General features: G+C 35.5%; 1 protein-coding gene across 2 annotated transcripts in view; it reads right to left on the reverse strand.

The window, feature by feature from the left end:
* Positions 1 to 17,515, reverse strand: part of LOC131693342 (protein N-terminal asparagine amidohydrolase) — a 165,997-nt gene that overhangs the window by 5,838 nt on the left and 142,644 nt on the right. For both annotated transcript variants that reach the window (XM_058981081.1, XM_058981082.1), the window contains exon 5: positions 16,530 to 16,712. In XM_058981081.1, the coding sequence (XP_058837064.1) occupies positions 16,530 to 16,712 (183 nt within the window). The remainder of the gene's footprint in view (positions 1 to 16,529; positions 16,713 to 17,515) is intronic.

A 17,515-nucleotide genomic window follows, 5' to 3' on the forward strand; every position in this document is an offset into this window, starting at 1 on the left:
TGATTGATACCGGTGTAGTGGAGTGCAATGAAACTGCACCGTTTTTGCACTTTCTAGCAGAAGTTCAGAAAACTGGGTATGTTCCATTGACACTTCTGCTAGAAAGTGCAAAACCAGTGCACTCCAGTACACCGGTGTCAATCAATCGAAAAGCCCATCAGTCAATTTCCATAAGATAAACCTACATTTGAACAACATTTTCCTAATTTTTCATTGCAGAATCTGTGAGTGAAATTTTGCACACCATTGCCCAGGTTACTACGGGAGGTTTTCATAAAATTATTATTTTAAAAATAACATGTATTTTTTAGCGAAAATCAGGTTCAAAGTGCTACGAAAAATTAAAAAACTCGAGAAAAACTAAAAAGTTCCCGTGCAAAATTTCAAAACGATTGGTCTAGTAGATTTTGAGTCACCCGTTCAATTTTCAGTGCTTTGCGATGAAAATTGGGGAAATTATTGTTCAATTGTTATATGGAAATTGCAAGAACTGTGCCACAACGATTTTCTAAAAATCCAATTAAATTTAAACACCTCCTCCCTCTTTAACTTGCTGAATGCTAGAAAAAAGTGAGCTTCACCATATCACCAGAGCTCCCGGTCATGTCGCCATGAAATGTGGAACGTTTAGTGGAAATAAATGTCATTTTTGTTTAGTCCAACTGAAGAGGGATTCCATGAGAAACCGGCCGACCGCAAAATATGACCATCGTCGATTCGAACGAAACTTTGCAGGTGTGTTCGCTGTATGAATCTCCATGATATTCTCTGGCAATTGGAATATATTGATACAAGAGTAATTTTTCAAAAGGGCGTGAACGTTTCTACGTGTATGAATTTCAATTTTTTTTTGTTCGATTTTTGTATTTTATACAGCAAAACTATCTGAGAACAAGTTACAGGGAATGAATACTTCTGTCCGAAAAAAATATACACTGAAAAAAATGTTGTGTCATTTTTCAAAAAAAGAAAAATTTATTATAAAAATTTGAATTGCAAAAAACCCATTTTTTAAATTTTTTATATTTTGTTACCAAAAACCTAAAGAGAAAAGAAACATTTTGATTGTGATTGCATGATGGAGAAAAAATCGGTAAAAAAGTTTTTCTAACAATAACTTCGCACATGTTTTTAAATTTCATACTAATTGACATATAAAATTGTAATTTTATTACAGAATATAATTCTAAGCACCATTTAAAATCAAAATGCATTTAACAAAAATCTTCCAAAATGCGATGGTTTTCGAGATATTTGAAATTTTGCTACTTCAAAAACAATTAATTCGTGTAATTATGCTCTTTTTAAAAGTTATTCGCGTTACCCCATCAAAAAATGTCAAAAATTTAATGTTTATCGTTTTAAAGACGTAAAAGCAACCTTTTTAGTGTATTTGGATCATGGAGAAGCTTTCAATAAAAAAGTTTTCCTAATAACTTTTGACATTTATTTATATTTCTTACTATTTGCAGTCAAAAATACACTTTTCTTTTTGAATATGATTCTAAACGCCATTTTAAATCGAAATGCTCTTAACCAAAATTTTCTAAAATGTAGTAGTTCTCGAGATATTTCAACTTTTGTTTTAACAACACAATTATTTTGTTTTATTACGACCTTTTCAGAAGTTAGTCGCGTTTCTCCATCAACAATAATAGGTTTTTCAAATGGCCCGTAAACTTTCGTGCAACTTTCTCTTTGACATCAAGGCGATATTGTAAACCATTTGAAAGTTACATGAAAGCAACCAAAATATATTTCAACCATAGGGTCTGTTGATTAAACTATATAGCTGAATCATATGTTGGTTGTTTTCATGTAACTTTAAAATAGACGTCAAAGAGAAAGTTGCAGGAAAGTTTACGGGCCTTTTGAAAAACCTATTATTGTTGATGGAGAAACGCGACTAACTTATGAAAAGGTCGTAATAAAACAAAATAATTGTGTTGTTAAAACAAAAGTTAAAATATCTCGAGAACTACTACATTTTAGAATTTTTTTGTTAAGAGCATTTCGATTTAAAATGGCGTTTGGAATCATATTCAAACAGAAAATTGTATTTTTGACTGCAAATAGTAAGAATAATAAAAAAAATGTCAAAAGTTGTTGTTAGGAAAACTTTTTTATTGAAAGCTTCTCCAGGATCCAAATACACTAAAAAAGTTGCTTTTACGTCTTTAAAACGATAAACATTAAATTTTTGACATTTTTTGATGGGGTAACGCGAATAACTTTCAAAAAGAGCATAATTACACGAATTAATTGTTTTTGAAGGAGCAAAATTTCAAATATCTCGAAAACTATCGCATTTTGGAAGATTTTTGATGAATGCATTTTGATTTTAAATGGTGCTTAGAATTATATTCTGTAATAGAATTACAATTTTGTATGTCTATTAGTATGAAATTTAAAAACATGTACGAAGCTATTGTTAGAAAAACTTTTTTACCGATTTTTTCTCCATCATGCAATCACATTCAAAATGTTTCTTTTCTTTTTAGGTTTTTGATAACAAAATATAAAAAATTTAAAAAATGGGTTTTTTCGCAATTTAAATTTTTATCATAAATTTTTGTTTTTTTGAAAAATGACACATTTTTTTCAGTGCATATTTTTTTCAGACAGAAGTATTCATTCCCTGTAACTCGTTCTCAGATAGTTTTGCTGTATAAAATACAGTAATCGAACAAAAAAATTTTGAAATTCATACACGTAGAAACGTTTACGTTAGTTTTGAAAAGTTGCTCTTGAGTCAAAATAATCTTATTATCTGCTGAAAATATTTAGTCTTGCATGACGGTGAAACGTGTAAAGTTTCATTGGAATCTAAGATGGCCGGTCACGATTTTAAAGATTTTCGGACGGATCTTCGTGGAATTCCTCTGAAGGCATGAACCTATGCTACTAGGGTCAAGGGTACGGATGTAACCGATTCATAATCGCACGAACCCTTTTTTTTTTAGGTCCGAAAAAAAACGAAAACACTATTTGTGATTCTTAGGAACCCCCTAGCCCTATATTATGTCCGGTATGAAAAGAAGTTCTAATTTAAGCTGATGAGATGCAGTAATATGCACTAGGGTGGATGTACCAATAGTCGCATACTTAAGGAAAACTTTTGCTAAAAAATCGATTAATAGATCTATGGGCAATGTTAATACATTAAACGAAAACTTTCAATCCCTACTTCACAAGAAAAATATGAACCAATTATAACCAATTTATGTATTCGAAACCGCTTGTACCACTATAGGAACACATGTACCAATAGTGGTGCAATCGCTAATTTCGGTTCCTATTGTTGCAAATCCCATTGATTTCTTATGGGACTTGCAACTATAGGTGCAAGGGAGCTCAAAATTCAAAGAATTTTTTTTTTTCAATAGGTATTTAAGCAAATTTCAAAGATAACAGTTTTATTGTTCCATAATTTTAGTACAATGAATCGATAAAAAAATATTTGTTGATGGTTGGTACCTTAGTTAGGCGTATAACTCACTACTGCAACTATTGGTACACCTCAACTATAGCGGCACCCACCCTACGCTATATTTCTCTTTGGTGGAGATTAAATTGGGTAATCACGAATTTTGCCAGGTGGAAAATACACAACACACAGGAACAGATTGCGATCGGGTAGTTTCACAGATATCCACACTTTCTCGGAGCTCGCCCACCGGTCATCGTTGACAACTCGGGCTTTTATACCGTGGTGAACGGCGATAAGCACACCACCACCTGATATCTTGTGGCCGTTGAGGGCGTTGCGGTCACGACGGTAGACATCGAATGTTGAAGCAAACACCTAGCGAGACAGAGTACGGTTATCGAGCCAAGCTTCGGTCAAGGCGACGACGTCATAACAGCAGCCCGTGGTCGCGAGCAAATAGTTGTCCGTTGATAAATTTAAGCCACCAACAGTTTGGTAGTAAACCTCGATGTTCGGGTTCAGGATCGGGTTCAGCAGGGAGAAAAGCTATGTTGCCGTTTTGAGCGTATAGGTAGATCCTTTCGTCAGGGCAAGGTGTAAATACCTCTGTCCCATCCCAAAGGACCAAAGCAGTGACATTAACCATCTTAACCACGTCACTCCCAACGATTTATTATATCCCCTTTAAATTGGAACGGTCGGTGCGGATTGTCCTCGTTTCTTCCTCTTTAATTCAAGATTCAAAACAATTCGTTAATTAAATTATTTATTAAATGAGTAATATAATTGCTGTCTAATTTTGAAACAGCTTCAAACCCAACTCTGTACGGTAGGCCTGGCCGTTTTAATATTTGCGACATATACGTGTATTGCTTTAAATATTAATTTTGACAAGACAAACACTACAGAATAAATGCAGTGTATTTCAGAATGCTTTTCAATACTGGTAAGGGTTAGAATAGAATTGAATAGAATAGTATAGGAAGATCTTTTCGTCAAAACCACGAAAAGTATTGGAATGGCTCACGGTCACTTGGTCGATATTGGCGAGGGATTCGAGGTATCCCGAATGAATTACATCGCGCCCCAGAATACGACGATCGTCGTCGGGGGGATCAAGGGCTTCCATAGTGCTTACGTTACAATTTGTATAATACTTGTCGAGAAAGGTGGTTTGAAAGACTCCTTCTCCACCCACTCATACAGGACCGGGGCGACTGCTGAACGATGTAGGGCCGTTGATGGACCGTGTTGCATTAGCGGAGTACATGTGGCTTCTGGAGACGAAGGAAAATCAGTCAGCGAGCTGGGTATGGCTATCCTCAAATTCCCTGAATAGTATGCCTTGCGGCCATGTGTCAGAGTTAAGAGCTGCATCACGGCACTTTGGGTGAACTCCAACTTTATTTATTTTTTCGACAGTCTGCTTGGTAACGCTGGAATGAAAACAGGAAAATACACCCAGAGAAAAGGCGTGGGAGGTAGAACCGTAACAATGTTGCTGTTATCGACTAACTTTCGACCGCCAACAAGAATATCGTTCGGATAAGAACCATCCTCGCTATGTCTTTTCTGAGGTTGTCGAGAGGTGTCGGAATTTGGCCGAACTGATATGAACACTGCAGATGACTATAAGTAGCTTAGCTTAATTTAATTGACCGCCTGTGAGTTTCCCGTGATTGATCAAAGCCTGTTGAAATTGCATATTGAAGCAATTGTATGATATTTGGGAGTAGTACATCATACTCAACGTGCAACCTAAAGAGAATAAGTTTATAGGATCAATAACGTAGTTGGCCACGCCCATGCAGGTCAATTTTGGGATGGTAAGGAATGATAGGTCTACACTTGTGGCTATTATGAACGAGGACTTTTCTGCATCATCCACAAGTGTCGCATGATAGGATTGGTGTTAGTAGGTAGGGAGATGAATCAGGATATATCTTGGTAGATATTGTGATTCAGCTAAGCGCTCACGCGCTTTATCTTTTCATTTTAGATCAAAGTTTTCAGGTGTGCGACCTCCAGTAGAAATATGAATGACGTTCACATAGGCATTATAATAATTATTCTTCCGCGGGGCGTTACATAACGGGACCATTCATAAATTACGTAACGCAAAAATTGCCCAAAATTGACTCCCCTCCCCCCTGTAACAAATTGTCACAAATTTCTCTATCCTTCCTCCCCTATTACGTAACAAATTTTCCGTTTGTTTTTTCCGTAGTTTTTTGCTCAGTAAAAACGTAACGATCTAGCCTCCCCCATATGTCACAACATGTTACAACTTGTTGTACCTCCCCCTTCCCCCGTAAACGCATTACGTAATTTATGACTCCCAAAAGGATAAAGCCGCGTGGAATATAATAGAGGTTCATTCATATATAGACAGCATGATCTCAGCATTATGTACGAAGTCGCTCGCGATCAATTTTCGAGAATTCGAAACGAGCAATTTGAACCATCGAGAGTATTGCTTCTTATTAACACTGCAATAATCATTTCCAAAGTTTGCAGTACAAAGAAAGCGTACAACAAGTATGAAAGATATCCCAAATGAATGTGAAGAAATTCACTGCGAAATGTTAATGACAAGTTGGCATCTCCACTCTCCCTATCAGACACGTTTCCATAATTGGGTTAAAAGCCAAATTGCGAAAGACTTGCTTATTATGCGTACTAAATATAATAAACACATCAACAAGGGCTCTTGATCCATTGGCGACCCAGAAGAATGGATGGGAGAAGAGCAATACTGGCGAATACCGACTACCATATGAGCGGTTCAAGCTCGAAAGAGTGGCGCAGAGTACTGCACTGGATGATTTTGAAGAAAGGACCAGGAGTGCAATTTTACGAAGTTTTAGCTTCCGATGGCCCTACATTTTCTGACAGAGTGAAGTACAAGGATGTTGAAATCTTTTTCACTGTTTACAAAAGCAAAAGTAGTACAGAGATTGTGTCACACCTTCATGAGACCTCAAGAAGTCACTTTTGGAGGTATTCTTTAATGTAGATTTGTCGGCAGACGGTTCTAGATTTAATAAAAATGGTTTATTTTGACACATTTACAGATCGCTTGCCACACAAAAAACTTTTGACGTCTTTGTTTTCGATATGTGGGTGCACTTTCAAATTCTACAAAAATGGCATGTAACGAAAAGTGGTCCAATTTTAAACGCATATAATTCAGCCATCTCACGATAAATTTTCAAATATTTTGCGCATATCGCCCTGAAATACTTCTAAGAAAAGATTCCAATATATAAATCCAAAGATTTTTGATATCATGGCATTAAACATTTAAATAATGTACAACCTAGTCAAAATATCGCGCATTTACACACAGAAGATAGCGCTTCCCAAGTCTGGTACGACAGATGTGTGTACCTAGCGCGCTACACTTCTATGAATGACGTCATCATCGACTATTTAAAGAACGGAATTCGCAGGACAAGCTCAGTTGCCTGTTGGACGGCAGGCGAAGCAGATCACTGCGCTGTGTGTTTTCACAGCCAGTGTAGCTGAGTTATAAGTCCGTTACTTTGGCTGTGGAGGTACGCTACTCAGTGGTGTCCAATAAGCGTCTGAGCTTGTCCGTTCAAACACTATGCTTTCTTTTGTGTTGTGCTCGTTTCCAGCAACCTTTTATATACAATCTCGAAAACAATTATTCGTACACAAAATCGCTTGTACATCGAGCTCTATCTGCAAACACGGCTAACATAGTGTCGTAGTACTAGTTGTCTCTTTCGCTCTACCCATCATCATCAGCGCTGATTCATTTTGCTTTGTGCGCTTGGGTTCGATGTTTGAGGCGAGTGTGTAGGTAGGTATATCTAGTTTATTAGCAGGGTTACCATATTCACAGATTTTTCTGTAATGTCACAGATTTTTTCACAATTTTTGATCACAGATTCTTTTTCACAGATGGCAGATTTTTGGCATTTTGATGAAAACTTCAAAGATTTTTGGAAATATTGTGATTTTTCGGGAATTTATCACAGATTTTTTCCTGTTTCATTTATTAGAGATGGTAAAAAGATATTTCTGACCGAAACACAGATTTCAATGTGGCATCCCTGTTTGTTAGCGGTTGCATGCCTAACCTGCATGATAGCAATTTGTGCTTCCGTTGGGCAAAGACGAAAACATTCTTAGCAACAAATTTACGCGGATCTATGGAAAGCACAACGAAAGTTTATTATTTACGTTCGATCAATTCATTGATTCATTTTCACTTCACGTGATTCATTTCCACTCAGCCTATCTTATTTTGATTTTGCTAATAGGTACATACTACAAAGCCTATTTATGAATGAATAGACTGACACTCGAAAACCGTCCATATATAAAATTGTTTTCGATTCTTGTATATTCATAGTTTCGCTATATGATTAAGATCACTGCATTTGTATGCGTACTTTATGAAAGTTACAATAACGGCAAAATATAACTAGAAAGATTGGTCTATACATGAAATCTCAACAAACAACAAAAGCTGAACAAGCTTTTAATCAGCGAGAATAAGTTGAACAAGAACTGTTTAAACCGTCATCCAGCCAAATTGTTTGTTGGGATGTCATTATATTGATTAGAATTTGATTTCTCTTCACCGGTCCGGGTTTTTTACCAAACACAATCGAAAAGTTTTTACAACTTTTAAAAGCTGATCTTTTGCTATAAAGATTTAGTTCCAGATATTAGTTCGGTCACGGCTTTCTGTTTTCTTTCTTCAGCTCTTCTCAAATAAGTTTAATCGGATTCGATCACCTACTATAAATGAAATGATCTGATAACCAAGAAGGTTTAGTTCAATATGTATCATTCGATGTTGATTGGTTGTGCTTAAACTATACGTAATAAATATATTTGAGTTATTATTACTCTAATAGCCGTAAGCACAAAGCCGTACTAACTGTTTTTAAACCGGACTAACTTTTAAACCGGCCTAAAATATTTGGTAAGCTTTAATCAAACGATGCTGTCATTTATATGGCTGCGTTCTGATCTGCGTTACACGTCAATGTTAAAAAACAACAAATTCAAGTTAAAGAAAATGAGTAAATTCATTCCGATATTTTCTTGCAGGAAAATAGCTTTTCTTCGTCAAATATCTCGTTCCATAGGATTTGAGAACAATTTTGTCAACTTGTTGCCGATATGTTTCTGAACATAGAACTTTAACGTGTTGGATAGTTGAAAGTTGGCCGATGATGTACAGTACTTTGTAGTGACATAATATGCACAAAAGAAAATTAATTGATATACATATGCATGCTTTTATTCAGTTTGAATAGGCGCTCGTCGAGTTAGAGGTGGCTGAACCATCGGTTGTAATTGGTGCCATGATAGTTATTTCTCGACAAAAATATGATTACTGGTTAAAACCCAACTGTCAAAATTCTTTTTGAAAGGAAATTCCGGACAAACCGTCGCTGGATAAACACAGTTCATAGCAGTTAATGGAAGAGAACATTTTTCTCTTTTGTTTACTGCCAACATCTGTGATTGGCGAGTAACGGTTTGTCCGGAATTTCCTTTCAAAGAGAATTTTGACAGTTGGCTTTAAAGCCGGAATTATATGTTTGTCGAGATTTCAAACTTTGATTAAAAAATTGGTTAAAATATTTCAATTTGAATTTGAAATGAACTGTGAGTGTCATTCTAATTGAACATGATACCTATCGACGTGGGGGAGAACATTTATTTTCGTTTCAAGTGATTTTTCACAAGTTTGAAATAAAGATCAATTATCAATGAAGGCCTGCGAATTAAAATTATACACGTTTTTCAGCGAGGTTTAAATAAAAAGTAAACAAAGATCAAACAAAAAATTAAACCTTGACAGAATGATCAGCGTTATATTTATTTTTTTTGGCAGATAGAATATAGATATATTTCTATAATGCATCAATGCAAATTGGAACGATTTTATTTGCTAACAAAATTTCTATGATTTTATGAATAAATTAATAAGTACATTAAAACATAAATGAGAGTTTAAAACATCCTAGCAATATATTTTTACCAACACCCTGTAACTATTTGTGGCGTTTATACGCAATTTTGCTTCAAACTAACTTATGATCATTACAACAACTGACAGAATCTTATACCTGTTTAATTATTTCTATAGAGTTAATTAATATTTTAATATGACGTATTCCATATTTATGTCGCATTCTTTTCTGATTCGCGGTTCAAGCAATGTTTTGGAATAATGTACCGGTTGTTCAGAACTATTGATCCATATGCCAAAAATCGAAATAAATATATTGATCACCGTTGTGTTCACAATAAATCTCAAAATATTTTGTGTTCAGATGTTTTATGTGATTTTATTCTTATTGGAACATTGCACATATTTAAAATCAATTATTTACTCTTAGCTTAGAGTATTTGTGAAGCTAATTTCTAAGCTGTTAACATTCTGATTCAATTTACTAACCACGAGTGTAGGAAAATTCATAAAATATTGCATTTTACGATCTATATCCAATTGTCATTTGTTTGGATCTATCCCCTAAAACAATAATTTTCTTCCGTTATATACTTTTTTTGATGTTTGATACAGTAGATATATGGGCAATAATTCGTGAAAATATGTTATCGATATATATTAACGAATTAAATGGTCCCGCTTATCTCTTAGCGATAAGCAAAAAGAAAAGAATCAAAACAATTCCTATTGTAGTTTTGCTTCTAATTCACAAAAACAACTTTGATCTGAATTGATCTCAATTTATCCAAACGTGCTCTACTGTAACCCTTTGATGTGCAATTGGAATCAAGCGTGTAGAGAGAAGGAAAGAACGAGGAAATAAAAAAAAATGCGGGTAGATAAACACGGTAAAAAAAACTTTACCCATTTTAAGTATTCAAATTGCCCATTTTCGGAAGTTATTCGAGCTGTCAAAAAATGGGTATTATTTGCTTCTAACAATGGGTGCTTGTTATTCATTTCACAACTACTCGATGAGATAATGTCAATGGATATACTGATCTTAATAATGAGTAAAACTGATAAACTGGCTTATTTATTTCCATCTTTATTGCGAGCAAAGGGAGCCATATTTATCCAGAAGAAAGCCGAAGAGAGGATTGAAAATAACGAAATGTGTGCAGGAGAAGTATGACAAATTTTTGCATATTTTGTCTTCTTCCGGTAACATGATGCTGCCATTTGCATTGCTGCGTTCGGATCAGCAATACACGGCTAAGTTAAAAAACCGTACAATAAAGTTAATTTAAAATTCACTGTTAATGCTATTTAATAGTCTGAATATTTCGAGAATTTTTTTATTGCTCAATAAAATGGTGAATCGACATCTTGTTGAATAGGATTTATAACATAAGTATTGTATCAAATAAAATATTTTTTTCGAGCAATTTCATCACAAGATGGCGGCTCTGCAGCATTTTCACCTCATGAGCGTTTTTGGAAGGGGTCCATGGTCGGAAATCTATCTCCCGTGATTTTTTACCTAGCGCCAAAAACTAAAGTTTTTCTGATTCCTTATGTCAATAGCGATGTACGTAGGATTTTTTCGATATTTTGATTTTAAGCGAAATGGCGCAGTTTTGAGTGATAAAACGTAGAAAATGTCATAAAACTCTACACAAAATCAAAAAAAGGTAAGCAATATAAAATTTAATCCTGCGTACGTGACTGGAGAAATCAATTTTGAATATACTGTGAAAATTTCAAAGCGACCAAAAATCATTTGTTCGAGTTACATTTCCGGCCTGTGGTTTCGAGAAAAATGCGGGTAAAGTTTGCAGTACACATGGGTTATACATAAGAAGCGTTGCGGCAAAATTGAAAATTTCTCAACAAATGTATGATTACGGCGTAAAAGCCAACTGTCAAAATTCTCTTTGAAAGGAAATTCCGGACAAACCGTTACTGGCTGAATACAGTTCACATCAGTTAATGAAAGAGAAAACTTTTCTCTTGCGTTTACTACCAACGTTTGTGCTTGGTGAGTAACGGTTTGTCCAGAATTTCCTCTCAAAGTGAATTTTGACAGTTGGCTTATACGCTCTAATCATATGTTTGTCGAGATTTGTATATTTTTGAATTGTTTTCGTTCTCCATGTTTTGGGATATCATATTTTACATCCTAAAGCACATTTTAGACTAATAAATAAAAAATCGATTGTTTTAAAATTCTACAGTGGAGTAACCGCTTAAACAATTTATTATTTAAGATCCATAATTGACTAAAACGTTATTTTGCTAATAATGGTACATACTATCCAGAACGTTATAGAGTTGTAATGTTAGGCGCTAGCCACTCCAAGGGCTTGAAGAGCTTCTCTAACATTACACTTAGTAGTCAGTTCAGCCAAATCTGACTGTTCCAAATTAAATAAAATGCTTATAGAAAAAGAGTGGAAGCTTACATCTTTTGAAAAGTTTGTATCAGTTGCTGTTCTGCAACACATGAAAAATGCAAGAAAAATTATTTATTTGCTTCAGATAATTATGTCGTCCATGGAATGGAAATCTGAAATTTTAGCCTGGTGGGGCTTATTATACCATCCTATCCAACTAGTCTACGAACCATGCATATAGAATTTGGCAGACCTACTTTGCTGAAAATGAAGTAATTCAAATTATCAGCACGACTACCCAATCAAGCCTGAAATACCAAAAGTCCAGTAATTTTAATTAATAAAAATTATAATTAGTTATTTCCTATAGTCTGCTATCTGTCTGATAATGAATTGACAATTATAAATTTACAAATTGAACCTGATACTGGATGCAGACAAAATTTCTTGGACCAATCGTTCTGAATTTTGCACAGTTCTTCTTCTTCTTCACATCATTGCCCAGGCAACTACAAGAGCTTTTTGCAAACTGCTAAATATTATTACTTTACAATAACATGCTAATCGTTGTTTTAGCAATAATCGGACTTTGGTTTCAAAGTACTATGAAAAAATCGACCAAAAATAAAAGCTCCCTTGACTAATTATGAAATGCTGTGAAAAACAACTGTGCAAATGTCTCAACGTTTGGTCCAGTAGATTTTGAGTTATGATGTACAGTTTTCGATGTGGCGTCAGACTGAAAAGACAATCTTTGCATCGAAAAAAATTAAAGTATCCAATTTTCTGCCGATTATACCTTACACAACTCCTCTTAAGTTCCGACACGATTTAAGCGATTTTTCCGTATTCAACTTTTTGCGTAATTTTGCCAAGTCATCTGTCTAGTCTCAGCTTTCACAGCTCTTTCATACCCTGAGCATATCTGTTCTATCATAAAGAATTAAACGAAAATTTGTACCACAGCGGAAATGCAAATCGTTCAAGATATGCTAGAAAATTATAAATTACGAAACAATACAAATAAGCTCCGATAACATTTAAATAACGATCAAAATGATAATATTTGTAACAGTTTGTTTGTCGTCATATTTAAAAGTGTTACTTAGGCTATATGGCATGGCTTCATTTACAGTTTTTTATTCAATCCTAGTTTTGAACTCTTTCGAAAGCAGTAAAAATATAAATAAACTTCCACTTGCTTATGGTGTTCTTTGAGAGAAGATAAACCTAGAAAAGGGAACAAATTGTGATTATATATTCTTTTCCTCGTGTTAAAATAACTAAAAAAATGTGAGCAAATTAAACTTCACTCATTTTGATAGCCATAGGTAAACTAACGAACGAAAACAATTTTCATCTCTGAATCCAATTATAAAATTTCGTTCGACAGTTTTTTTCAATATGATTCGACTTCTGCTAACCTACAATATAACTCTTCGATGTTGCATTTTGAAATGAGCGTGTAGCACCTTCTAGATATAGGACGATAAAGAATATTTAAAAAAATGCATTTAAAATTCGATTACACCTGTTTTTCGTACGGGATAAAACTTGCTTACTTGCACTCATATGATTTTTGTGCAACATGGGCCATAATATTGCACATAAAGTTCGAAAAGTTGATTCAAATTATTGAGATGTATGCAAGAGGAACATGGCGGCCTTTTACACTGTTTTCATTTGGCTTCAGGATGCAGCCATTTCTGTAATGACAGGTACTAACGTCTTAGGCCGGACTAAACTCGGGCCTAAAATCAAAGATAGTACCGTGTGGCGGTACCAACTAGATTCAAGCTTACCGCTATAAATGTACTACGAAAATAAATATTTAACATTAAGTAGTACAGTCCTACGTCTACAGTTCGTGCAACCCCATAGGGCTGCCCCTTATAGTTTTTATGAAATTCGACAGTTTCACCTTAGGCCAATTCAATAAATTTCCTACATCAAAGTTTACTTTTTTAAATACGGTTTTAAAAACAAAGCTTTCATAGTTATGGCGTGGAAGAGCCGGTATATTAATACATGCTGTTACTTAGTGTAGAATTAGAGTTCATCCTTTACGGCTATTGTACAACCGCCAGAAGAAACATGAAGCGTTGGTACACAATCGGGAATAGCGAATCAGAAAAGGTGACTCTATGTCAGTGATTCACTAAATACAGAATGGATAAAGGCTATGATGCAAAACCTTGAGGTGCTTCCAGGATAAGTCATGTGTACGGAGCAATACCTTAACCTAGGAACTTCGATCGAATATTCTCTGGATATTGTTCAACTCATTCCGATTTAGCGCCATCCACACCTTGTAATCGTGTAGTCTAGAACACCTCGCTTTTTCTAGCATCGTCAGAGATTGTCATTTTAGTTAATTTTATAATTGTTTTCACTGAGGATTTTTCAAAATTTCATTCAGTTTCTAATGATTATCTCGAGTCATCAGAATTAATACATTTATGCAATAATTTTTAAAACCCCTCACGAAACAAAACCTTGGATACGGGACTGGTAAAATGTTCTAAGTCCAAGAAAACCGCATAATCCACGCAATCGATTAATTCTGCAAATGGCCTAAAAAGATATGGAACGTTGAGGCCTTCAGTATATTTTTTTAGGCAAAAATCTACTATTCGGCATATTTTACCTTAGGGTCATTCGCCTCCTTTCGGGTTAGAGTAATCTCTTTGGGGAAAATCTAACCCTATGTGCGAGGTTGGGAATCGAACTCAGGTGAGCTGCGTACGAGGTAATCGATTTACCAACTACGCTATGCAAAATTTTTAACCGATTTTATGCGTACCTTCTATAGGTTTTAAAATAGCGCAACGAAGCCTTATGAAGAAAAATATGTGTAAGCGTCACAAAATATTGGAATTAAAATTCGGGAAATTGTTAGGTTAAAAGTAGAATAGAATTTCTAAGATTACTGTTAGCCAAAATTTATTCTTATTGAATGACAAGTAATACAACAATAAAAGACAAAATATATTAAACATTTTTCAATGAGAAAGACGTATACTATGTTGATTGAAACATTTTTTTGTAGTTCTAAGCAGATCCCGAATAAGTAATAATCGTTACAGATGTTAGGTTTATGGCTATTTTAATTCAGTTTTGTATAGTAATTGACTCTATATTCAGTTTCAAAGAATGATTTTTAAAACGATTAACCAGAAGAAATTAAAACTGATTTTGTTCGTGGGATAGTTAAGATTTGAAAGTGTCAAGGTTTTGTTGTACAGCTAGAATCATATTATTCATGCTTCATATTCAAAACATAAATATCGATTTGTGCTCCATCTTTCCTTCCCTAGAGCAATCGCAGATTAATGTTTCCTCATTTACAAACCCCAAAATTGATACTCGCCTACGATCAGAACTGCTCAAATTTTGCAATCCGATAATCTTGATAATTCCTTCCCCATAGCGTATGCGAGTATGAGCAACCATCACCTCCAGGAAAAGCAAGCACACTGTACCTCAATAGACTAATGGTGGTTATCTAATCCTATCTCATCAATTTGAATTATTCCACCTCTCGTACCTCCTCCCGAACACACCCCTTTGATTCGGCTTGGACTGGCTATACGTACGCGATAGCCCAAAAGATGTCGGTCATTAAAATTTGACCACAACACACCACAATCGCCCCCTCTCTTCAGTATAGGGCGTCGTGATGCTGCTGCTGCTGCTGTTGTTGAGGTGCAATATGATTATAGAGGATCTAAGCCACCTTTCAAATGGACTCCCTTCGGCAAAAGGTGCAAACTTCGTCCAATCAACGTTCATTTTTGTCGTAAAAATATCTCTTTCTTCTCTGATCATAAATTTCCTCCGTAGTGCGGCTACGAAGATAAAAAAATAACCCCAACCCTTTCCACAGCACCTGGTTGGTTGGCAAAGTAGCACCACAACATTTTGCAAATTAGAAATAGTGACTCTCCTCGACGAAATGACTGGCCACTTGATGGCGTACGATTGTGTTTACGGTAAACGGTACCGACTCGGCTCGAACGCGGATGATAGAGAAGAGCTCGATGAATAGTAGTGCTCCGGGGATTGAAATCATAAATGATTATCAATAGTCATGAATGGGGTCGGTCTTTGTGCGAGTACGGATTGTGCCGAGAGGTGTTGACGTTTTATGCACCTTTGGCGGTACTTTGATATAGGAAGCGGCACTCTGGGAAATGGTTTGGTTTAAGTGAGAGAAGTGAGGACCTGAGTTCAAGTTATCAATCTTTATGTTGATAATAGATATATCGTTTTTCAAAAGTAAAGATGCATCATCCTAGCTTTAAATAAATTTACTCGATCATGCGCAGTTTTTCGACAAATGTTGTATTTCTAGCTTTTAGAGAGTCCAACATTGCATTTCTTGTTTGCAAGATTTTCAGTGAATTAAAACTGACGTATGTTACCGTGTTAATAAATTAAATAATTTTGAGCTTTAATTTTCGGTTGCTACTTTGACAATTGTTGATAGACAAACTGCCCATAATAGATTTTGGTAGAAAACTTCCCAGTGTGTTTAAATCTCGAATCAACCATAAAAGATCACAAATAGATTTCAATTTAGGTTTGCTTTTTCTCATCTCATCGCCAAACCAAGAGAATGACAGACAATAAATCATCAGTTATGGTTGTTGTTACTCACAGTTTAACAAACATCAAAAAATGGAACTATTACATCTAAACTGATCAACGAAAACCTTCGATTTCGTACCATTTGCATAACCCAATGACTAATACTTACGCATAATGTTGCTGAACAGATCCTCCGCGTAGCCCTGGTGATCTTTGAAGCCACCTATCAGCTGCAGTTCAATGCGGCCTTCCGGGTAACCAAAGGCCAATTCCTGAACCCGGGCAACCATTGTCGATACAGCTTCGTCGGTACCGTTTCCATCCAAATGGGCGAGGGCTACCGCACCAGATCCTAAGAAAAGAGGGAAAGATTTTTACAGAAAATTTGAATATAGCTTTTAGAAAACGAAGAAACAAATTCTCGAATTTTAGAAGTACGCGTATCTAACAATGAAAGACTTGCCTTTCTCATATAGAAGGGTTATGCAATCACTCTGAAAATCGTCAACCTAATTCCTATTTTTTTTTTTACTTATATAGGTTTTCTGTATTTTAACAAGGGCGCAACTAGGGGTATGCGGTGAGGGGTGGCAAACCACCTATCGCGAAGTTCTCTACCTCCCCTTAAATCCCCTCCCCCCAACAAGCCACTCTCCACACCAAGCCACCTTCCCTCAAAATCCCTCAGTAGATCTCCCTCAAACGACCACCTCATGCACCCTCTTCAGACCCACCCCTCTCTCAAGCCCAATCACCTTCACCTAGTAGGCATACCAAGATAGCCTGTGGGGGGTGGCTTGGTTGTGGGTTATTCATTCCCTTCACACACATACCCCCGCATGATAAAATAAGTTTTCGAAAGACAACATTGAGCTAATGCTAATTGAGCTAATTAAATATTATGCGAACCCCTCTGACCCTCCTCCTGAATCCTACTCTCGTTTCAAGTGTTTCAGCGTCAAAACATAGCATCTTAAGTTCCTGGCTGTTGATCCATTGTATGTATGTTAAAATTGAACTGAATATGTAATCTACATTTCCACTATTATATTGAACATAGCCAGCCATTGAATCGTAGTTTGGGCAAATGAGAAAGGCACAATTGCACCATTAGGTGGATTAAAACAGGTTTTTAGTTTTTCTTTCGATTATGCC

The sequence above is a fragment of the Topomyia yanbarensis genome, chromosome 3, assembly GCF_030247195.1.
Source record: "Topomyia yanbarensis strain Yona2022 chromosome 3, ASM3024719v1, whole genome shotgun sequence".
In the NCBI taxonomy this organism is placed as follows: Eukaryota; Metazoa; Arthropoda; class Insecta; order Diptera; family Culicidae; genus Topomyia; species Topomyia yanbarensis.